This window comes from Siniperca chuatsi, linkage group LG1 (assembly GCF_020085105.1).
Source record: "Siniperca chuatsi isolate FFG_IHB_CAS linkage group LG1, ASM2008510v1, whole genome shotgun sequence".
Classification (NCBI taxonomy): domain Eukaryota; kingdom Metazoa; phylum Chordata; class Actinopteri; order Centrarchiformes; family Sinipercidae; genus Siniperca; species Siniperca chuatsi.
Genome location: NC_058042.1, coordinates 4,459,570 through 4,483,604, shown reverse-complemented (window position 1 = coordinate 4,483,604; position 24,035 = coordinate 4,459,570). Strand labels below are relative to the sequence as shown.

The 24,035-nt window shown below is 40.5% G+C and overlaps 1 protein-coding gene across 6 annotated transcripts in view; it reads left to right on the top strand.

The window, feature by feature from the left end:
• The window catches only part of otog (otogelin), a 70,275-nt gene that overhangs the window by 22,565 nt on the left and 23,675 nt on the right, over nucleotides 1–24,035 (top strand). For all 6 annotated transcript variants that reach the window (XM_044216430.1, XM_044216343.1, XM_044216253.1 and 3 more), the window contains 17 exons: nucleotides 42–219; nucleotides 1,812–1,936; nucleotides 2,649–2,861; nucleotides 3,903–4,068; nucleotides 5,253–5,327; nucleotides 5,766–5,809; nucleotides 6,280–6,445; nucleotides 15,250–15,357; nucleotides 16,036–16,174; nucleotides 16,325–16,459; nucleotides 16,705–16,851; nucleotides 17,715–17,834; nucleotides 18,182–18,298; nucleotides 18,746–18,902; nucleotides 19,170–19,196; nucleotides 20,074–20,250; nucleotides 23,253–23,531. In XM_044216430.1, the coding sequence (XP_044072365.1) occupies nucleotides 42–219; nucleotides 1,812–1,936; nucleotides 2,649–2,861; nucleotides 3,903–4,068; nucleotides 5,253–5,327; nucleotides 5,766–5,809; nucleotides 6,280–6,445; nucleotides 15,250–15,357; nucleotides 16,036–16,174; nucleotides 16,325–16,459; nucleotides 16,705–16,851; nucleotides 17,715–17,834; nucleotides 18,182–18,298; nucleotides 18,746–18,902; nucleotides 19,170–19,196; nucleotides 20,074–20,250; nucleotides 23,253–23,531 (2,373 nt within the window). The remainder of the gene's footprint in view (nucleotides 1–41; nucleotides 220–1,811; nucleotides 1,937–2,648; nucleotides 2,862–3,902; nucleotides 4,069–5,252; nucleotides 5,328–5,765; nucleotides 5,810–6,279; nucleotides 6,446–15,249; nucleotides 15,358–16,035; nucleotides 16,175–16,324; nucleotides 16,460–16,704; nucleotides 16,852–17,714; nucleotides 17,835–18,181; nucleotides 18,299–18,745; nucleotides 18,903–19,169; nucleotides 19,197–20,073; nucleotides 20,251–23,252; nucleotides 23,532–24,035) is intronic.

Below are 24,035 nucleotides of genomic sequence, written 5' to 3'. Positions count from 1 at the left end.
CACCTGAAAGCCTAAATGTCCTCTTCCCACATCCCCCGCAGACATCTTCCACATCCAGGAGCTGTCGTCCATGTTCTTCCAGGTGAAGACGGCGTTCGGCCTGCGTCTGCAGTACAGCTGGAAGGAGTTTCGCCTCTACCTGCAGGCCGACGAGCTGTGGAAGGACGACACGGTGGGCCTGTGTGGCACCTTCAACGGCAACATTCAAGATGACTTCCTGTAAGTGTGTGCTGGCTGACCTTTGACCCATTACGCGCCCTCCGTCAACCCCCCCCCTCCAATGATAAAAAGAGAGAGCATACTCCTGTTTCAGAGGCAGAGTGGGAGGTGATGGTGAAGTGCTCTCTCTCTCACACACTCTCTCTGTAATGCACACTGGCTCGGCGGCTCGGCATCAAAAGCCTCGCTCTCTGATCAGCTCTTTTAGGCGGGCCAGATGAGCGCCCAACTGGACACGCCACTTCAACAAGGAATTTACTGTTAGTGGAATAGGGGCTCCACTGTGCCGTATCGTAATGGCCGACCATAAAGGGCGGATGTTGTCTAACAGCTGTAAATGGATATACATCACAGTTGGTGACTGAAGTGGTCGTATGCTACTAGAAAGAAAACTGGAACTCACTTTGCCCGAAGCTCTTCAGAAAGGACTTGCAGAATCTTCTATTTTATATTTTGTCTTTGGTGCTAAGCACTGACTTCTGTTGTGTTTTGCCTTAAAGCTACAGTAGTTAAATTTTATGGATTAACAGTTGTTTTAGACACAATAAATCAAAACTGGCACATTTAATGGCCAAAACAAACAGGATAGTAAGTCAGAAACAGCGGTATCTCCTTTCCTCTGCTCTTCTGATTTCAAAAGTGAAATGGGTCCATCTGACCAATCGAGTGGGACGCTGAGGCGAAGGTGGGAGCAGACAGCAGACAGGGCTGCTCAGACATCAAAACTGAACTTCACATTTGGGCGTACATAATCTTCCACCTTTCCTTCGAAAGTTACAAAAATATGTTTGTCTTTAAATCTGTGGCCACGCTGATCTGTCTGCATTCAGTTTGACAGAGTGTCGCTTTATGTCCTGTTTTTTCTTTCTTTTGACAGAGTGCAACAAAAATATGACTCCAGTCTTAAGTCATCTCATTGAATCTGAATGTTTTTGAAAACTTTTTCTGTAATTTCTTTGGTGGAAAATGGACACTGAAAATTTAAAGAATTTGTAATTTGCAACACTTGTACAACACTTGGTACCTCAGTTATCTCATTTGGTATGCCCATTATTTTGAATGCTTGTATTGATTCCCATGCTGACAACTAGGGATTGGGCACTGGGAATGGAGGTGAATAACTGGCCAACTATTTGCTTGATCTAAACACACACACACAAAAAAACCACTAAAAAGAAGCATGTAGCAAAACATAATACACAAGTAACTGCAACTGCACATGTCAAAACTGTTTTTATACAGCATCTGTTACACTGAAATACTGAAACAAACACCAAACAAACAAAACAGATTTTATTAGGAGGATTACTTAGGAAGCAGCAGTAGCTAGTGTTGTAGTAATGTTAACGTTAAGCTAGCTGTTATAGCACTAGCCATCAGCATGCTACATTTATTCTTTCAAAGTGGAAATGTTGTGGAACGTGTAGCAGCAATGGGAACACCAGTTTTTACCCGGGTATTGTACGACCCTGAGACTCGATGGTAGCAACATCTCGTCCCAATATCAGTTTCACTGTATGAAAAACAAAATGAGCTAGCTGTTTCCCAGCTCCATGTTGCTGTAATGAATCGGTGCTCTGGGTTTCCTGCAGATCTCCATCAGGTATGATAGAAAGCACTCCGCAGCTGTTTGGAAACGCCTGGAGAGTCTCGTCAGCCTGTTCGCCCAGCCTGAGTACGCCTCAGCTCGACCCCTGTGACACACACCAGCAGGCCGGTCAGTCTCTCTTCTTCCTTGAGCTTTTTCTGTTTCAGTAGTGAAAAAGAAGACAATATATATGTTCTAAGTTATGTTATGCTCGTGTTCAGTATCTTTGAATTTTACACTATTTATTGTATATCTCCAAAACATTCTAAATATGCAGTGTGTCCATATCAGGTGAAAATGTAAAAACCTCTCAAATAGGGCTGTATAATATCAAAAATATGCATTATGTAACTTTTGGGATATTGTGATGGTGATATGAGACTTAATTAAAACATTTTTACCACTTTTTTGTAGACAAATAATTTATTTGTATTATCCTAAGCAGTAAATAATTTTGAAATTATTTTTATATAATTGTGCATCAAACAAAGTCCATTTATTTTCAGGGTCTATATTTGAATCATGTTGTCATGTAATCTTTGAAGTTAGCACTCAAGGCTAAACTGTGTTTGTCACATGTCTGCAGCTGTTTCACAGTAAACCTGTCATTGGTTCATGCTCTCATCAGATTCCTGTCTGGCTTTTACTGTGAAGCAGCTGAAGACACATTTATTTAAATGGATGTGTTTGAATCAAATAAAAGTCAATGTAAATTTTAATTTGTCCACATTTTGTTTGCATATATTTGTACATTTTCAGCTACAGGGCTTGTGAATTTCTGCCATTTTTCAATGTTTTTATGTGTGTGACGTGATGTCGACCTGCTCCTTCCCTTGCTCAGCGGCCTATGCCTCAGAGATGTGTGAAGTACTGAACCAGGATCTGTTCTCCGCCTGCCACGAGTACCTCAGTCCGACATCCTTCCATCAGCAGTGTCGCTCAGATACCTGTAAGTGTGGGACGCCTTGCCTCTGCTCTGCGCTGGCCCACTACGCTCGCCACTGCCGCAGATTCTCTGTCATCATTGACTTTCGATCCCAGATACCCGACTGTGGTGAGTATTCAGCATATTCATATTCTGCCATGTTGGCTAATTCTGTATACAGATCAAAGAGGCTGGTTTGTCCCTGGACTCGCCTCCCACTCTTATAGGCAGCTGAGTTTATGAATGAATTATAATGATGCGTTGATGGAAGACACAGAACCACAGGGTGCCATCCTTGAAATCTGATTGGCCAACCATGTTACTTTGCGGACTTTCTTTTTTTTCTCGTTATAACGCCCAATATCAAATCCAAAGCCCAAACTTTCCTCTCAGCTCTGTGTCCATGGCCGTAGTTGAGTTTCAGAACATAAACATTTGGGATTTGAGCACTATCACAAAATCAGAGAGCATATCTTTAACCCTGATTAAGATAGAAATCACCTGAAATGTAAAATTGTAAAGTTTTAGGAAAAGATGATGCTTTATTGATCTCCAGAAGGGGAAATTAGGTGTTACAGGAGGAGGAAGTGTTGCCCATAAACATACATTAAAAAATAGGTTTGATAGGTTTTGCTGATGCCAATTACAGCAGCTACTTAAAAGGTTACAGCTGTTAAAGGGGAACGCCACTGATTTTACACATCAAAGTCTATTTACAGGTCTTGGGGAGTACTACTGCATATATGAAATAGTTGTATAAAACCTTAAGTGTATCCAGAGGCAGCTGTGTGAAATCTGATAAATGTCCTCAAGTGATGTCACTTGAGTCAGGGTCGGTTGGGGCTGAAGACTACAAGAAAATGAAAAATCTGGGGGTGTGGTGTTAGAAAGTAGTGAGCTTACCAGACCTCTGTAGCCCGCTCCTCATCTCTGCTGCAGGCTAGCGGCTCAAGGCTACATTAGCCGCTACTAGCATAACAAAAAGGTGATATGTCAAAAATGTAGTTATTACAGGTTTAAATGTGATGATGTTGTGGCATTAGAACATCCAAAGGATACTGTGTTGTGAGCCAGAATAATCACACTGAGCAGCTTCCTGCTCTGTAGAATTATGTGGTAATATGGAAATCTGAATCTCAATCTTTCCGTTAACACCGTCTCTCTCTGCAGCCGTCACCTGCCCTGCTACCATGCAGTATGGCACCTGCGTGTCGTCTTGCCAGCGCCGTTGCTCCGCCCTCTCCGTCCCGCAGCACTGTGGGGAGGAGTGTGAGGAGGGCTGCGTCTGCCCTCAGGGATCCTTCTACAACCATCGCACGCACACCTGTGTGCACAGGTGAGGCTGAGGGGGCGGGGTCTCCAAGCAGAAGTAAATCAAGAAAAAATAAATCAACCTCCATTTACTTTTCTGTGCAAAATAGCAACACAAGGACAGAGATACAATAATTATCACTGTGACAGGTAGTTTTGTGTAACATTCAAATATCTTTTTACTGTATTTAGACAATGAAATTGTTACATCATGACATACTGTCATTTTAGCGTTAACTTCAGGAGGGAATCAGTGAATCGGAGCAGCTCCAGCTCTGCCTGCTGCGGTGTTGTGAAGCCCGTTAAACGGCTAACTGGCTGGAGTCACTCCACCAAACAAATCCCCTCAAAGTGATATTTGTATCTGCTCTGAAGTTTAGGTCAGCCTTTAAGTGGAAAGCCTTGTATCTTTCCTGCAGACGTTATAGAGCCAGAGGACCTCAGTAATTGTGCTCTCCCTTTCAGCCTGCTCTGCCCTAGAAGACATGCAGCTTAATTCCTCTTAAATGTCCCAGGTTTTTACATCCTAGTGCAGCACGGTACCTTACTTACCATGTGATAGAGTTACATCAAGGAATTCACTGTGAAACCCCCCTTTCATTCCCACTCGGGCTGGGGTCGACACAGATATCTGATAACCAGTGAGAAAGAATTTGTAGTACAGAGGCCGATGTGTGGCGCTGGCCTATATGTTACAATGCTTTCAGCCTCCGCTAAACACAGTTTAACACAATGTAGATCCACTGTAATTTTTTGATGTTTTTATAATAAGATTTTTGTCTAAACAGATTATGTTTTTTGATGGATGTTTGGTTGTGGATTTGACTCCTTGAGCACTGATTTCACCTCCTGAAGCCTTCTTATCTGTCTCCTATCCACTTACCTGTAATACTCTGTTTAAGGCAACACAAATCCCTCTTTAACATAATTCTTTACACAATAACGAACAAACTGAGCAGTGTCTGGTTTACATCACTCAAAGCCTGATGTGTAATTTGGGATTTAGGAGGTTTCTGAAGATCTTTGGACATCTAATTAAAAGCCTTGTGCTCATACACAGATCAAAACACCCACTTTCTGTTGCACACAACAAACCATCGTTGCATCTGTCACATTCATAATGATGTTTTCTCTCTAAATCACATAATTGCTGAGGTCTTGTGTGTGTTTGTGTGTGCTTTGTTTTTGTTTACTTTTGTGGTTTTTCAGGAGCGAGTGTCCCTGCAGTTTCCTCGGAGCAGATTATGAACCGGGAGATGTGATCATGACGTCAGCAGGTGTTCAGTAAGATCTTTTCCTCCGTCTCTGTCGTCCTAATCTTTACCCTCAAACATTTCTACATTTTAAGAACAATTTCAGTTTCTCTCTCTCTCTCTCTCTCTCTCTCTCTCTCTCTCTCTCTCTCTCTCTCTCTCTCTCTCTCTCTCTCTCTGTTCTACTAGTCTTACCAGTAGGGGGGCTTAAGTTAACTCACAAGTGTGGTGCAAGAGAGAGAGAATAATGAAAAAGAACAAATATTTCCAAGCGTGAAAAAAGATGGAAAGCCAGCTCAAAAGAAGAAAGAAAAAACAAGAAATGAGCAATCACACTGGAATTGTCTTCAAGAGATCCTGCATTTAATGTCATGTTTATTAATGTATTAACCTCCTGTTACATTTCTGTATTTACCTTCATCATGCATCATCATCATCACCATCCTGTGCTCTCTGTGTTCCCTTGCAGACTCTGCCTGAATGGTAAACTGGTGTCCCAGACAACAGACAGTGGTAAGTCACTTTATTGTTTTTCAGTTCATTCTTGTTATTTCGTAAGCTGATATTAAGTAGGCAGATGTTTTGTTCAACATGTCACATTAATGTCTATTATTCTATAATGAATATAAAATCTATGCTTTTACGTATGTGTCTTTGTGGCTCACTGGGTGAAAGTGACAACCATGCAAACAGAGGCACATCAGACCTGCCAGTCACCCTCCCTCTCTCCCAGGCTTACACCACGGCTAGGCACAATTACAGAAATAAACATAAACGGGGAAAAATTATACTCGTTTTGTAGTTGTTCTATCTAGCCGACATTAATTATAAGAAGCCTAAATTCTTGTAGAAACAAGAGGATGAAAGAAAATTACTGCAGCTCCTGGATCCTATATTGTTTCTCGAAGGTGCTCCGAACTGAGAAGAACTCGTCTTCATTGTAGCACCTTACTAACCTGTGATTTCTTCTTCTCCTCTTACAGACAGGTTGTGTCCAGCCGGTCAGCTCTACCAGAACTGCTCAGAGGGGGACGATGGCCTCCTGTCAGGAAGTGGCGTGGCCTGCGAGCGCACCTGTGAATCCTACCTGCTCAACCTCACATGCTCGACACATGAGCCCTGTGTGACTGGATGTACCTGCCCTCCTGGGTGAGTGACGCCTTGCACAAAAAGTTATTTTGTCTATGATGATGATGGCATAATATAGTAGTTCACTTCCAACTTTATGGAAGCGTAAATCACTAAATCACTGGAGTGCCACTTTAAGCTAAATAACATTTCTTTTGTACGTATGATGTATGACAAAAACAATTGTTTTTATATTTTAAAATTGTTGGCAAAATTAAAACTCACACTGACAAATAATTTTCTGTTTACTCCAACTATACTCCTGCCATAACTATAATAAAAGTGAATGTGAAATGGACTTTGCACTTGAAAACAAAAATGCAAACTGGGCTGTTGCTTTACTCAAAGTGCATTTCACATATAACATCTGGAAGGTTTTGATATCAGCAAACACAATCTATTGCAGCACATACAACCATGAATTTCTTCGAGAATCACATCTCATACAGTATCACCTTTGCAATATCCTGCAAATTTATCACACATTTTCTCTACATAGTGCAGCCCTCCTTGATGCTGACTGGCCCTGAGGTTGACTTTTATAGGGGCTGAAAAGTGTTGACTTGTTTGTGATCTGAGAGTTAATGACTAGAAGATTGCTTGATTACAGCAGTTGGAAGAATGTTGTTACAGAAACTCAAAGGGTCTCACTGCTAATGTGGTACTAAACTTCCAAACGTTTCTCTGTGGATAGTCGTCTCGGTCAGCTGTCAGCTATGAAGGTGTGTGCAAGGTGACTCAGGGTGATGCTGCAAAAGAGCGTGACCTTTTTCTTGATGAATAAAGGTTAAGAAATGACTGTGTAGGTTTGGTGAAATCTAAAGCTTTGAGTGTACCAGGCTGGCTGTGTCACTGAAGCTGGGGGGTCTGACTGCAGACTGGTTAAAGACTCTCTTAAAAATGTCACATGAGCCAGGAATAATCCTCTGACCCTCCTCCTCCTCCTCCTACCTCTGCAGGAGGATGGCACTGGGTCAAGGATCAAAAAATCCCTGTACCTGGTGACGCTGGTTTCCTGGGGGGGAGGCGGGTGTCTTCATGTGGGCATTGATTCTTATTGATGGTGACTACGATTATAACAGTCAGGACTACTGCTACTATTGAGGACTTTGATAATTCTGACAATACAAAGAGTCATGTCCCAGAAAAATGTATTCAATGTTTTAAAGCTTTATTGATTCTGGAAAAGAGTCTTTTTGGGCCAGTTGCAATTCCCAGCACTGTTCCTGGCGACTTGCTAAGACCCATAACGTCTTTCATGAATGTTTTTTGTAATTTAGACTCTTTCTTGTAAAATTTTAAACCTTCTTGCATGGACTGCTGGTCATAATAATAATGTTTGTCAGGTTCATTCAGTGGGTTTTCTCTTGAGCAAACAGGTCAACTGCTAGCAGCCGTATTTTTTAGATCATCTGTAGGAGACAAAAGTCCTTACTACCAGCAGATGAGGTGGACAGACATCATGGAGTAGATTACAGTCAACCGATCCCTGTAATCCCTTCTGGCTGTCGGCCTGAAAGGAGGGTTAAGTGGTTTCATTCTGTGACATCAACCAAGAGTCATCCTGATTACAATATGCACAGGCGGGGGTTAGCAAAACATATCCTATCTTATGACACTTTTGCACAGATTATATAGCTGACTAATGGTAGCAACAGAAGCCCTATGTTTAGCACATTCTGGACATGGTTACTAATATACACTTGATATATAAATAATGATATTCTTAACCTTTCTCTTTCACCTAAATGCAGAACCTACAGAAGAAGAAGCAAAAACACAACAAGAAAAATATGAAACTAAGTAATACTCAAGTGCTTAAAATGTAATACATAATGGAGAACAAAATTAAAAACAATAATATTAATAAACACACAGCTAAACATACATTTAAAGATACAATGTGCATATTAGATACAAATCATGTCGGATTATATTAGCTCGAGATCCCATAAAATAATCAGTGATCCCCCTCAGAAAATTAGTTTTGTACCACAGGAAACCAAAGGCCCAACAAAAGAGCCACAACACATGAAATGAAAACACAAAACTATCAATCTCAAAATGATTGACATGTCTGTTAATACACTAATATCCAAAAACAACTAAATCTAAGTTATATAAGCTTTCTGATGCTGTTAAAGTTTTTTTTTTTTTTTTTTTTTTTTTTTTTTACACAAGTAATGTCTGTCAGCACCAGAGCCTGACCCATACTGATCTGGATATTAAGTGTTTTATAAGGATCCCTTAAATTTGGTTATTAAAGAATTGCGAGTTATTCAATTAAATTTAATTTATTTATATAGCGCCAATTCATAACAGAAGTGATCTCATTGCACTTTTACTATAGAGCAGGTCGAGACCGAACTCTTTATAATATTAATTACAGAGACCCAACAAATCCCACCATGAGCAAGCACTTGGCGACAGTGGCAAGAAAAAACTTTTAGAGGCAGAAACCTCGAGCAGAACCAGACTCAATGGTGGGCGGCCATCCGTCACTGCTGGTTAGAGAGAGAGAGAAAAATACAGTAGCACAAAGTAAATTCCCCATAGAATGTTTAAATAATAATAATGTAATGGTAGTGGGTATATTTAGATTAATAAAATAATGATAGGAATAATATTGATGATAATAATAGTAATAAGACCAATAATAATAATTGTAGCAGCAGTTGTCGAGCAGGAACACGGGGGCAGCAGGCGGGCCACAACCCCAGATCCAGACTCTGCAGCTCCGGAGGCAGAAACACCTGCCGAAAGCGACAGACGGAGAGAGGAGAGAAACGAGAAAGCACAAAACTATGTTATGTACTGAATGGGATATTTCACAGTGGAAAATTTAAAAACAGTAACATTTTAAAATATATTTATTGGCGTCACCCTTAAAGTAAACAACCACTTATATAATATATAATATAAAGCTTCCAAAGGGATGACTTCCAATATATTTTGTAGCCACAGTGAAAAGGTGGTTTAACAAAAATCCCCTGAAGTAAAACAAACCGTCTAGCACCAAACAAAGTCATATTTTAATTTATGGCCAGTAGAGCAACATACAAAATGCTGATTTTCACTTAAAGTGTTTGAATATAAAGGTGAATATGCATGTTATATAGTCAAATAAATTACACACTAGTGAAACGTGCACCCTATTTAGCCTTCCCCCTTTCTCAGGTCAGTCCTATGAATAGCATCAGTTTGTGTTTTCTGCCCGTTGCTCAGTGCAGTGTTTCGTCTAACAGCATTAAACACAGCGACACAGAGAAAAGGTTACACAGGTACAGAGACACCCTGTAGTCATTCTGAGCCTGCGTCACCTCTGCTGTCCTCACCGGTGTGATTCATTTATTCGTACTCGCCACTTGACGACCTTCAATGGTGCTCTAAATCCCAGTCCCAGAATGCCAGTCATGGTACAAGTGTTTAATAACTCCCTGAAACCTGATAGTTCTTTCTAATTTTGTGGTAAATATGGACACAAAGAGATCTCATTCAGTTCCCTGATGACAGCTGTGTTAATAAGTGCAGTGACGGGAAGACAATTTAAAGGTTCAGCCATGAGTCTGATTTTTAGAAACTTGTTTTTCACAGTTTTGAGGATAATCGGGTTGTTTTTACAGCAACAAACTTTGATTATGGCTCAGATCGAACAAAGCGGGCTTAAAATATGCGGCATTGTATGAACGAAACTGAATGAAGTTGGTTATCGACTATCTAAAGTAGCGGTTTGTCTCTTAAATACTTGCTCCAGTGCTTTGAGTACGTTTTCGTCCGCTTGTTTATTGACATTGTTTCTTGTTGCCTATATCCACACCAGAAGCAGTAAGTTGTGTGTCATTACAGCTTGATAGACAGCTCTGTGACCATTTATTTCAGAATAAAGACAAATGAGATTTATCATAGTGTTTGAAGGCCTAAATGATTTCCCAGCAGTGTTTAAGCCCAGTGAAAAGCTGAAGACTGCTCAGTCTCTCAAGTTTCAAGTTGTCTTCAGTTTCTATCAGTGAGGTTGTGCTATTCATACTGTAAATATCCTATAAATAATGGGAAAGAAAATTTTGTAAGATCTAGGTGTGTGCTTTTGTGCAACAGTGAACCTAACACACAACAATGTGCAATACCAAATCATTCAGTTTTAAGTATTACATGGCAAAATACATGCTCTTGGACACGGCGAGATTTGGAGATACGGAGATACTGGACCTGATGGAAAACTAAAAAGCAGATAAAATCAAGACCTAGAGGTTGTGTATGCAGACCATTTTTGTGCATATTTGAATCTGAAAAAGAATACATTAAAGGCGCACACAAAAGTTATGTTTACATTCAGTGTTTCTTACGTAGCCCCCCCAAGGGTCCTATGACGGAAAAAAATATTGATGTGACGTGCAAACTGATTAATATGTGACGTGCTCTGTAGTTTTTCACCAAAGTTCATCGGGTGTATCCTTGAAGTCTAACAAACGTGTTGAATGCATTTCCTTCCACAAAAAACAGAATCAGACTGAGAAATACTTTATTGATCCCCGAGGGGAAACTCTTTCGCTACAGCTGCTCACTGTCACGTCAGTGCACACTTGAGAACAGAACATTTGCAAAGCAGATTTTTTAAATATTTAAACTTCTGCAACCACCACGACGATCAGAGAAATAGCGTGAAACCAGTGGCAGAAATGTGTATTGCTTTGCTATGCTTACATACATTGCGCTGCTAGTGGTTAAAAACTCCTAAGGTTACCTTTTAATTTAAAATCATTAAGCAAATAGAAAAAAACACATTTAGCTAAGATAGCTACTTTCCTGTGAAACAGCCTGTAAGGAACATAACAAGATTAATGCACCTTGTTTTTCTCATGGATGATGGTGAACATGAGCCAAAGACCAATGCAACATCTCAAAATATAAAGCCAAGACCTCAGTCTCGTACTTTTTTTACCCATTGCATTTGCTGGCCTGCTAAACATCAGCCACATGTCTTCAGCTTGCTGGCTTTGGTTTTCTTTTCTAAACCAGACAGCTAATGATAAGCAGGTGTTCCTTCTGTCTATTAATGCTACACTTAGATGATTATCATGAAAACAGAAAGAAAAAATCCCAACTCAAAGTCAACTGCAAGGTATTCATCTGCAGCGGGACTTAAAAACCTCTAATGGGAAATAATTAGCTGAGGTGCTGACAGAAGAATTCATTGTGTTTTCATTCACAATGGCACACTTTGTTTATGATCAAAATGTAGACCATTCATTCATTCCTCATTCTGTGACAGTTAGCCCACCTGAACTCATATGAACTTGGACTTTCAGGTGCAACACAGGACCATGCAGGATACCAGAATTTGGTTTTGGTTACATTACGTACATACATTCAACTGTAAAAACATGTAATTTGCCATCAGATTATCCTGGAGAGCTTTGGGGGTGTTATAAACAAATACGGAGTGATACAATACAGAATAAAGAAATACACAAAATAACCTCAAACCTCTCAGTGAAGATGCAGTTTGGGAGGTGATAAGGGTGGCATGAGTCAACTGTGAACAGTGTTGGCTTTTGAAACATCAATGGTATAGCTGGAAGAACATTTTTAGGATTTGAAGGGGATTTTAGGTGCTAGGGCGTATACTAGGGTGTAACTAGGGCGTATACTGTATCTTTAATTTTATTATTTCATACTATTTCATTTGATTGATTGATTTGAATTGTGAAAGGAACTTTCTGGCAAACCTAAACTGAGAACATAAATCTCATTAGGTATGTCATCCTTAGCCTGAACAGAGCAAAAAGATCGCTGTCTGCCCAATTTAATCCGGCACTTTGCGTCTGGCTTTGTAAACTGCATGGTTTCTGTTTCAGAGTTCCAATGCAGAGTTATATACAGTATAGATACAGTATTTATGCAATTAGGTCAGTTTTGAACTAGTGCCTGATAGCAACATATGTATATTTTTTGTGTTTAATCCGCCAACTGTGCTTGAAACTGAGTTTTCCACTGCAGGAACTTAGACGAGAACTTAGGAACCTAACGTTTAACTATCGTCATGGGTTCTGCTTATGTTTCCACTGTTATCTGCTTGCTTTGGGAACAAGTTCCTGAAACTGAACTTCAGCACTGCTCAGCAGGTGGTACCTAATTAAAGTTTAGGCACTTTTGGGCAGCAGTGCTGACGATCATGATTGGTCAAGCAGATGTGTCGTCACATCCCAACAAGGACGACCACAAGAAACACAACAGTAAGCACCATTTTACTATTGCATCTGTAACAACCAAGACAACCAATACTTCAGAGGGAGCTGGAGTCAGCGGATAGAGGAAAAGGTGCACCATAAGATTTTTCAATGTCTGGCAGAAATGGGGACAACACACACAGCCAGAGACTGCAGGGAAAATTTTCCAAATGAAACTAGATTATAGAAAATAAAGGATCACAATGCATGTAGTGGAGCAAACTGAAAAAATACGTGTTGATGCGCTGGATACTGTTTTGTGCCACTGACCTGCTTGTGCTGCTCTGGATTCTCTGTCAACATACGAAGTTGTACCTCAGTTTATTTAAACGTGACAGACAATCAATAACAATATCAGTGCCACTACTTTGCAGCACATGAAAATGATATACGATTTTGATATTCATAACATAGGCCAAAGCCACCATCACTGATGAGCCAAACACTGAAGGTTACTAACAGTATGTGTGACAGTTTCCGCTTTTGTTATCTGGAATAATTAAACCTGTGATCTTCAGTGGGTCTGCAGAACCTGGCACAACACCGGATGCATCACAGACTGCAGTCGACCAATTGCGCCGTCTGGCCCGCCTGTCACCACTCCTATGCATCTACATTTTCCTCGGTCACTTTTACATCGTCTGATAGAATTAAATTCAAAGTGAGGGCTATGCTTATGAGGATTTATTCATTATGTGCACGTAGGTCGGGAGAATGAATGATTTTAGAATCTTTGATCAGAGTAATTGATATGGCAGCTTGGCGGGCGGATAAAGGAAGCTGTTAACACCGTTTTATCTGGGTGTAACTCTACTCAGATGAACCTGAGGTTTGTGGCGGGACCATTCAGTATGTCACTTCATTGTCTGCAGCCTCGCCAGTGGATATAGCTCAACCCTGGATATTACAAGATACTTATCAGCTTCGTCTCGCAGAGTGGAAAGCAAATGGAGGCATCCAGACAAAGACTGTTTCTCTCTCTATCTCTGAGAATCCTAATTGTCTGGTTTTCTCATGTAGCTAACGAGTGTAACCCCTTTTCATCCACAGTTGCCCACCCCTGAAACTCTCTCTCTCTTGTTTCCTGGCATCGCTGCGCTCTGGAAGCTAACCTGCTTTGGCTCTGCCTCTGTCGTACACTTGGCAAAGGACAGTCCCCATATATCTGGATTAGAGATGAACACAGGAGCTCCAAATGATGATTATGCTATAACATGATAGCATCCTGTTAGCTCACAGTTCTTGAATAATAACCAGCATTGCTCCAAATTAGACTGTACTGAGTTATGATGCTCTTTATTGGCCTATTTATAATTCAACAATGCAATCACCTTATTCGTACTCTGATTGGCTTTACATCACAGACCTTCAGGTGGGACCACATCTACTGGTCATCTTTGGCCTATTGATGAGAAGTTTGTTTAAATTACCAAGACGTCCTTGTATGTAAATGAATGATTTGTCAGTGCCTTCCCGAACAACCCTTATGACCATCCAAAAATGACTCGTGTCAGCGTTTTCTGATCCGTCACCTCTGTGGTAAAGTCTAGTTAGGTCAGCTACCTAAAACTACTTGGTTATGGTTAGGGAATGATTGGCTTCATGGTGAAAACCCCCCAATGTTGACTGGGAACAAACTGTGGTCTCTGGCGTTATAGTCACTAGACCTGAAACAGTTAGTCGATTAATCAATTAGTCGATCAACAGAAAATTAATCTGCAACAATTTTGATAATCAATATAATGGTTTCGGTCAATTACCAAGCAAAAATGCCAGCTGGTCCCAGCTTCTTAAATGTGAGGATTTGCTGCTTTTCTCTTTGGGTTTTTGACTGTTGGTCAGACAAAGCAAACAATTTGAAGATGTCACTTTGAGCTCTGGGAAATCAGGATGGGCATTTTTCAGTAATGTGCAGACAGTGTCATCAATTCAATTCAATCAATTCAATGTGGAGACATTTTGCACTGGTTGAAATGTTTTTCTAGTTTAACAATATGTTTCCACTAAATGATTTGCAGCACTTTGCAGCAGCCTTTGAGGTCTCTTTGTTCTCATATGGTGGATGTGTTAACTGAGACACTCTGGGAAGTCCCAATGCTTTGCTACAGCATGTTCAGTGCGTCTTTGTTTCCATTAAAAAAAGCTTTAGTGCTGCTTTGGCAGTACTGAATGTGACCCTGGGTAGAGAATGTACCTGTGATGGGTTCAGTCTCTTTGATTTTATCTCAGACCAGATAAAAATGCATGAAAAGATAAATAAGACTTTCACTTTGTGTTTTGGGGTTGTTCCCTTTAGTTGGTTGGATTATGTTCTCGCTGCAGCTCTCTTGTTACTGTAATGATATATTTTTAGGAGTCATCATTCTTATTGGACAAACCAAGCAAACTGAAGTGAGCATCTTGCTCATGGATGTTTGAACAGGAAACATTTGCCTCCTGTAAGATTAAGGAGCCACAGTTGCAGGATTTAACCCAAGAAAACATATTGGTGCATCACCAGAATCTGTTGATCTCAAACCATCCAAGCTCAATTTTCAGTAAATACAGAGCTTTAGAGTTAGAGTTTTGTCCTTTTAACAAGTTTGTGTTTGGCCCCAGCTTGCTGAAACATGGAGACGAGTGTTTTGAACCTGCATCCTGCCCCTGTTTATGGAAAGGAAAGGAGTATTACCCCGGCGACAGAGTCTCCTCCCCCTGCCATCAGTGGTAAGTTCATGCATTTGTGGAGACCGAGCCACATATAAAATCAGATCAAGCTTTTATAAAAAACTTTGCTCATTAAAATAGAATGTCTGGTGTTTCCACAATATCTTTATGCTTTAATTTCCTTCCTTCCTTTTGGGGTCTTTCCATTTGTCATGGAGTACAAATTTGTATTACCCTCACCAATCATCCGCCAACAATATCTGTCAGAAATAAGACAATCTCCAGCAACATCGCTAATTTTTCAAAGTCAGATTCAGCTGAAAGCGCCGAATCCTGAGATTGTCAGAGCAGCGAAAGTGGCCACCTGATATCCATAATTCTCTGTTATCACGGGACAGAAAAAGGCCTGGAAAACAGAGCGGGCCCTTGTACGACTCTTTGATTCCCTCTGCTTCAGACTGTTCATAGCTGGTGAAAGGAAACACTCTCCCAGTGATCTCAGTCATTCTCCCATCCTTCCATTTCTTCTTCAAACCACAGCCAGGGAAGAAGATGTAGATGACAGCCTAATAGCGCAATGAGCGGTGATTCAGCCTTTGACAATTCACCGGCCACTTTTCTGCCTGCTGTAAACCTGAGGCTCTCCACAAAAGGAGGCCATTAGACATGAAAGAAATGTCCTCGCACTAAGTGGGAACAAGTTGATGTTGAATCACTGAAGCTTTGCTTTCTTTGTAGTGTTTGCCAGCATGGGACGTTCCAGTGTGTGTTTCATCCTTGTCCATCCATGTGCATGGCTTATGGTGATCGCCACTACAGGACGTTTGACGGCCTTCTGTTTGACTACGTTGGCGCATGCAAAGTCTATCTTGTAAAGGTATTGAAAGTATTTATTTATAGTAAGAGAACCAAAATTGAGGTTTTGCATATTTTAACCTATTAACTATTCATCTGTAAACTTAAAACTTATAGTTGTTTTTTTTTTTTAGGTAGTAGTGTCTGTGATTGTGTTTTCTTTCCTCCACAGAGCAGCGCTGATGTGATGCTCAGTGTAGCAGCTGAGAACGTCGACTGTTTCGACAGCGGAGTCATCTGCAGGAAATCTCTGCTGATCAACATCGGGAGATCCTTCGTAGCATTCGACGATGACACTGGGAAACCAGTAAGAGTCACTTTCAACCTATTTTCTATATTTGTTAAAGAATAATGCAGGTAACCAGCAGCAAATCTGCCGCATCATTTCATAAAATCTAAATAAAATGAGAATGAAATGAGCATACATTCTAGGAATTGAACATTTTTTCATTGCCCTAAACCTTATTTTGTTGGCTTAATCATATATTAAGTCAACTTGAGAATAACATTTGAGAATATTTCAGTAAAATTATACTCCTTTGTCCCTTTCAGAATCCGTCCAGTGTGATTGACAGGAAGCAGAGGATGTTCATTTGGCCAGCCGGATACTTCACAGTGGTTAATTTCCCCAAGGAAGACGTCACAGTCCTCTGGGACCGTAAGACTACCGTCCACATCCAGGTCGGACCGCGCTGGCAGGTAGGACGCTGGTTCAGTGTGCAGGGTTGTGATTTTCCGTTGCGTTTAGCTAATGCTCCAATATAGAGTGACTAAAAGTTAAAATATCTCCAGTTGTAGATAGTTGTCCTCCCTGAAGCGATAAATAATATTTAAAGTCGAGCTTGACAGTTCATTCTTGACTTTGGAAACAGCAAAACAATCTCACCTCAAGCTCCTCTTACTCGCTTGTTTGGGAGCTTTCAATCGTATCACATGGTCATCATCAGCAGATGGAGTGTTATCATAGAACGGTAGATGTTCAAACTTTCCATTCAGAGCACTTTTAGGACTTCTTGTCCATGCTGGTTTAAAAGTTGAGCTTGACAGTTAATTCTTGACCTTTTCCAACTGAGCAAACTCCACTGGCTGACGAAGACAGAGTGATAGGGTTGAAAGCTGCGAAACAAGCAAGTAAGTGGACCTTGAGTTGAGATTGTTTTGTCAAATATTTGAGTGATTTGTCTGCTTTTACGATGGCTGTCAGAGAAACCTGAAGATTTTATTCACACGGACGTTCATAAAACATTAAATCAAACATGGCGCATGATTTCTTTCTCACTCACCAACTGGAGGGCTTCTCAGCTGCAGTGTGCTCAGTGCTGCCACTGGTGGTCAGAGGCAGTATTGCAGCAACGCTGCAGTAGGAGCATTAGACTGCTGCCTGTTCATTCACTCTCTCAAAGCAGAATAAGAATAACAGTGAGGTTCACTCTGTTTGGTAAACTCTGACCATATGAGTGGAACCTGTTAAGAGGATATCGTATTCAGGGTATGATGATATTAAGTGGATATTAATGAATAAAAATGATGTGGATAAAGAGAGATGTCTGTGATGTGTTCAGGGGAAGCTAAGTGGGCTCTGCGGGAACTTTGACATGAAGACAGTGAACGAGATGCGGACACCCGACAACATCGACTCCCCAACTCCACAGGAGTTTGGAAACAGCTGGACTGCAGCAGAGGTGAGTGAAACGGCGTCTGTATCATCATCAACCTTGTGAAGCCTTTTTAAATTGTACAACTGAGTATTGTAGCTTTAAAGTTAGAAAAAAGACCATCTGCTTGTTCCAACACTTCACTGAAGAATGATGTGATATAATATTAATGACAGCACAACAGAAAGTGGTGGCTAATGATGGGAATGGCCATAAACATGTTTATTTAACCACTCTTGTTTTTATCAGATCATCACTGGATTCGTCTCTTAAAAACCGATCACTCACTTTCTATGCTTTTGGTCACTTTTGACTCACTCTCTGATTATATTTACTGACTGAACACCACTGTGTGTGTTTGTGTGTGTGTTCAGTGTGTGAACAGTCCAGACATCAGACACCCCTGCAGCCTCAGTCCGCTCAGAGAGCCTTTTGCAAAGCGGCAGTGCGCCGTCCTGCTCAGTGAGGTCTTCCAGGCCTGCCACCCAGTGGTGAGTAACAGTACAACAACAGGCCTCTGTCCTGCAGTTTGGACTCTTTGGAGCGCTGTTTCTTCTCTCGTGAAGTTCTGAAAACTCACATGTCAAACTGCTCATCGCCATCTGATTGTCTTTTACAGTTAATACGTGACTTTCAACCTAATATGACCCAAATATGTGCCATTTTTTGTAATTGTGAAACTCTTCATGTCAAGTATTTATAAACTTTTTGAGTATCAAACACTTATCCCCTAGGCTTGATAGGTGTAAAGTAAAATAGATAATAAAATAAATAGTTGGAGTATGACTTGAGAATGCAGTCTTTTTTTTCTCAAGCCCAGTATTTTGTAATCCTGCTCGCCCTTGAGGTTTTTGTAAGAATGATGAATTTTTAAACTAAATTGTAATTTTAATTCTCGATAAATTGTTGAGAAGTATTTTTTCTCTCTACGTGTTCAGGTGGATGTTACCTGGTTCTACATGAACTGCCTGGCAGACACGTGTGCCTGCAGTCGTGGAGGCGACTGTGAGTGTTTCTGCACCAGTGTGGCGGCATACGCCCAGCGCTGCTGCCACCAGGGCGTTCCTGTCGACTGGCGCTCTCCGTCTCTGTGCCGTAAGTCAGAACGCAGGGAGTGAAAAACCTGCATTATTTTTTATCTATTTTTCAAGAGGTGATATAAATCTTAAGGTGACATTAATAATCATTACTATAATAACAATCATTAATAAAGCCATTAGTAACAAATTAACATTCTTTATCAAATACTGTATGCCGTATTAAAAAGTTGTACCTATTTGTATTGATTATGAAGCACTTTGTAAAATCTATTACCCATATTAATATTATTGTTATTAACTGTCTCGGTGCTTCTCTCTGCAGCGTATGATTGTGAATTCTACAACAAAGGTATGACAATCTCTCCACTGACCTATAAGCTAATAGACCAACTACATTAATCACACACACACACAGACGCACACACTCCGACGCTTACATGAGGTTGAATCTATAAATTATGTGTACAGCACACAGAAATATAAAGGTATTGATAAAACAGAAGCTTTTCACAGGCTGAGCTGAGTGCGTATCAGAGGAAAGTGGGCAATGATTTATTTTAGTTAGTTTCATGACAGCTATTCAGACTTTTATCAAAATATTTACACGTGGGTTAACTTTTTTTTCTACAAGCATTTCAATTAAGATTTAAATACCACTGTGAGATTAATGCTACATAAATCAGACTTATCAATCAATAGGTTGTTATCATTCACAGTGGTATTTATTAGTGTGTAATGTTACAGCAGCTGTTTTAGTGCTGTTGGTGGATGCTGTTAGAATGAAGAAAGGTTAAACAGGATTGTGTCCACCTCCAGTTATGGCTACTGGAGGGAGTGGGCATTTAGACACCTGCACATGTGCACAGTTTCACGATTTAAAAAAACTATACTACTGGTTTTAGCTACTTAACTGGATGTATTTTTGCTACCAGACAGCCCCCATGACGATGATGTAACTGACAAAAACAATGCAGATTTGATGTGATGGATTACGCTACTCAAGCAAGTTTAGACCGTCTGCTGATTGATTTTCCTATGATACAGAAATGAACAGAAACCAGTGGCTGCCTGGAATTGCTGGAAAAATACATCCAAAAATTCAAAACCAAATGCAAAATGGGTAGCTGCGATGTAAAGTGTGTGGGATTTGTTGTATATGAGCTAAAACTGCATGAATACTCGCTAACAATAATCACTGCTGCACTAACATGACCTCCTTTCTGCAGTTCTGGGTAAAGGTCCCTTCAGGCTGATCACCTTCAGGGATCGGACAACGCTGTTGGCAGCCAGCAGGTCCAGTGGCTCTGTGTTCCTGCAGCGGGGCAACCTCAGCGCCACCGCCGGCCCTGGTGTCCTCTCACAGTTCATGATGACGCCGGGCCTCAGCAGAGCCCGACCACACGGTGAGTTAATTCTATTCAGACTGCAGGGTTCAACTTTATTTACGGAGCAGGATTCATTTCCCTTCAAGCACTCACTTTGATTTATGTCCTTTGCGAGGCACTCTCCCTCTTCTCCCTGCAGTCTTCTCCTTCATTTTTGCTGTGGAAAAGATTTATTACATTTTCAGTTGTCAGAAGTCACAACTATTTATCTGAGAATGACATAATGTAAAAATAAAAGTGTGGAAAATGCTCCTTAAACATTTTATAATGAATTTTCTTAAATGTTCTTGTTTTTTAAATACAAAGCAGAGCCTAGATTTGCCGATGTGCCTTAGCTCTCTCCCTGAGAGCATGAACACATCCTGTAGTGGAGATTTATTGTATGTTACCATGGCAACCGTATAAAAATATTTCATCTGCATTTCTTTACTTGACAAGACACAGGAGTAAAAAACACTGAGGCAACTCTGATCAGTGTCTGAAGAATATTTATTACATAATATTGCACCAGAAAGGAATGATATCTTGCAAAAAAGCTTTGCTTTTGTAGTGTTTCATTCCCTATATCAATTTTAAACTCATACATACAAAGACTGGCCACATGGACAGAAATACGTGATGTAACACATAATAGAGAATTCATAATAAATTACAAGAGCAGTGTGGGGGAATTTCTTCGAACAAGACCTTGAAAATCATGGAAATGTACTTGAATTTTATGTCTACGTGAGTGTGGGAACCTTGTGGTTAGTTGAGAGGCTTTATAGTTTTATTTTACACTCATTTTGTGTTACTGTAGAGTAAGTGTCTGCTCTACTAATGCAGGATACAGTAGATGCAGTATCAGTGCAAGAAAGGGAACTTCTGTAGTGGAGTTTGGGAAAGTTCGATCGGCGTGTAGATACCACAGCGATATGTTTTCCTGTCAGCAGAATACAGAGCTGCTGAATGAAAAAGACAGAAGTATTTTAGCCTCCAGACAACTTAAATGTATTTTTGCTGAACTGTGAGAAATCAGTAGGAAGCCATTAAACCACAAGTCCTCTCACCTTAATGGCAAAATTCACCCATATGACTTCCAGAAACTTTAATGAAGGGTTTAAGTGTGGTTAGTCAACTAAAACTACTTGGTTAAGGTTACAGAAAGATTGTCTTCATGGTTAGAAGAAACCAGCAGGCAGGATGTGAACTGCGGTGTCTTTTGAGAAACTGCAGAGTCTGTTTATAATTCTCTGTGGATTCGTCACTACAAGCAACACCTTTCACAAAACATAATCATTTGATTCATTGTTGATATAGAAATTACATTTTTTTATTGGAATCTGCAATCAATAAGAGACAATAAGGCAAGAAGCTATAAAAGCAATTACTCAAAAACCACAGTTGAAAACAAAACAACACAATAACACACCATGAAGATTTCTGCAGTCTGAAAAAGGTCTAACTAACGTGTCTCTGGTGAGGCCAGTCATCCTTAAAAAGTCTTTAAAGAGTCCTTGAATTAGATTTCCCGGGTTGAGAACAGGATTCCTTAACAGCATCCAGCTCTTCACTGCATCATACAGCAGATCGTCACGTTTCCTTCCTGTTTGCTGGCTGCTCTTCCTCTGTCCACACCGTTCCAGTGACTCCACTGGAACACAAGTTTTTCATCTTTCATTGTTTTCGGTGTTGTTGTTACTAGAAGAGAACACAGAAATGCATTAATGTGCTGCTTTTGCAACAGGATATTTAATACATTGTTTCCATTGAAAACATTCTGTTATGTTATGATATGTCAGGACGTGGATGAGTAAAACAAAAATCAATTTCAGTAGCTTCTTCTTCAGCTGTTCCCCCCTCTTGCAGCTGGACAAGAAAGGTGACGGCAATTTAAGTATTCAGCGACAAAATGAATTCAGTCCATTGATTCTCAGCCGCTTTCAGTCAATGAAGAGTTTCAGTGAAGATGTTGTGGGCCTTGTAGGTCATTATTCCAGTATGATTTTCTTAAAGAGTTTTTACTAATTTGATTCTTTACTAAATTCTTGATTTTTACTAAATTATTCAGTTTATTAAAGTCATCATCTATTCATTTACAGTCATACCATTAATCCAGCTCCCTTTTTAAATGGTTGGTGACAAGAAACAAGGTGTTGTGGAGGGAAAGGTTCAGATATATGGGCCGTGGCCTTAAAGAGGTGGAAAAGCTATTATAAAGCTGCACTAATCGATATTTTTACATTAATAATGGAAACAATCAATGTAATGTGAAAGGTGTTGCTCATAGAGAATCATCACCCAACTCTGTTCCCCTGCACTGAGCTTTTTAGCATATTTTAGCTCATTGTTTTGGTTTTATGGCTCCAACTGTACTGTCTTATCAACCTCATTTCCCGTCTCAGCAGGCAGCGAAAAAGCTCTGATAAACCCACTGTGCACTACCTGCCCAGCACCAAATGACAGACGGACACAGTTAGAGACTAGCTGGTGAACATAGTGGAGCATTTAGCAGCTAAAGAGGTCGATGTTGTTCTCTGGAGCTAGTGGAGACCAAAACAGCTAAAGGGGAGTGAATATTGGAGTCACATTCATCAGGTGGACAGAAAGGCGACTCGTGTCTGCTGGATGTGTAAATAGACAACTGTTTGCGAACACGTTTACAACAACAACTTTATAAGGTGATATTATGTCAATATTGTGTTTATATCTTGTTTCTATAGAGAAATAACATGTAGGAATTCTATTGTAAAGGTACATTATCACGTCAATTAGCTTAATTAATGAGTAAAGCAGTATACTGTAGTATAATGCTATTATGGGTTGGTGGTTTTAATGAGCAGCTCTTGCTCATTGTAAAGCTTTCAGGTTGAATAGATCTATATAGGTGCAGTCCATTAATCATATGTTCATATTTAATATATCCAAGCAGATAATACTTGTGTATCTTTTTCTTTTCTTAAACATCTCAGTCTCTAGCTTCTGTACGCTCCCTCTGCTTCCTGCTGTACTCATGAAGCATTTTGTTTGCATCTACACAGACACATCACGGGTTTCCTTTGAGGCAGCCGACAGACCGAACTACTTCCTGTACGCAAGCCCCATCGGCCAAGTGAAGCTGGCCAAGTGGGAGGAGAGCGAGGCATTCTGGGACCGAGCCACCTTCGTCCTCCACAGGAACACCTGGATCCCCGGCTACGACTCGCTGGAATCCCACGCAAAACCCGGCTTCTTCCTGCATGTCATGGTGGCCCGCCTCCACCTGCTCAAATACAGACACACCGACAGCTTCCGCAAGGCTACGCTGTTCAGACTGACAGGTCAGCAGCACTGCAATGACCAACGTGCAGTGAAAACATCACACACACCGCCCACCAAAAGTCAGGGTTACTGAGGCTGCGGTCACACTGAAAGTATCAGATTTTTCAACAGTGACAGCAACAAAAAGATTGTGGCGCCATGGCGACAGGGCTTTCAGTCACCCCTGAAAAAATCAAATTCAGCAATGAAACAGAATGAAGACACAAAATTATGGAATTAAATTCTAATACTATTAAAAACATTCAGCAATTCCCAAAGTAGTATTGGACGTTCGGTGAGCTCATTTTCAGTTTTACTCCTAAGGGGTTTGGATAATGTGGATAAACTGTTCCCTTGGTGAAGTCAAGTCAATTTTATTTATACAGCCCAATATCACAAATCACAAATTTGCCTCAAGGGGCTTCACAATCTGTAAAGCATACCACACCCTCTGTCCTTAGATCCTCGATTCGGATAAAGAAAAACTCCCTCCAAAAAACCCTGTTAACAGGGGAAAAAAGGAA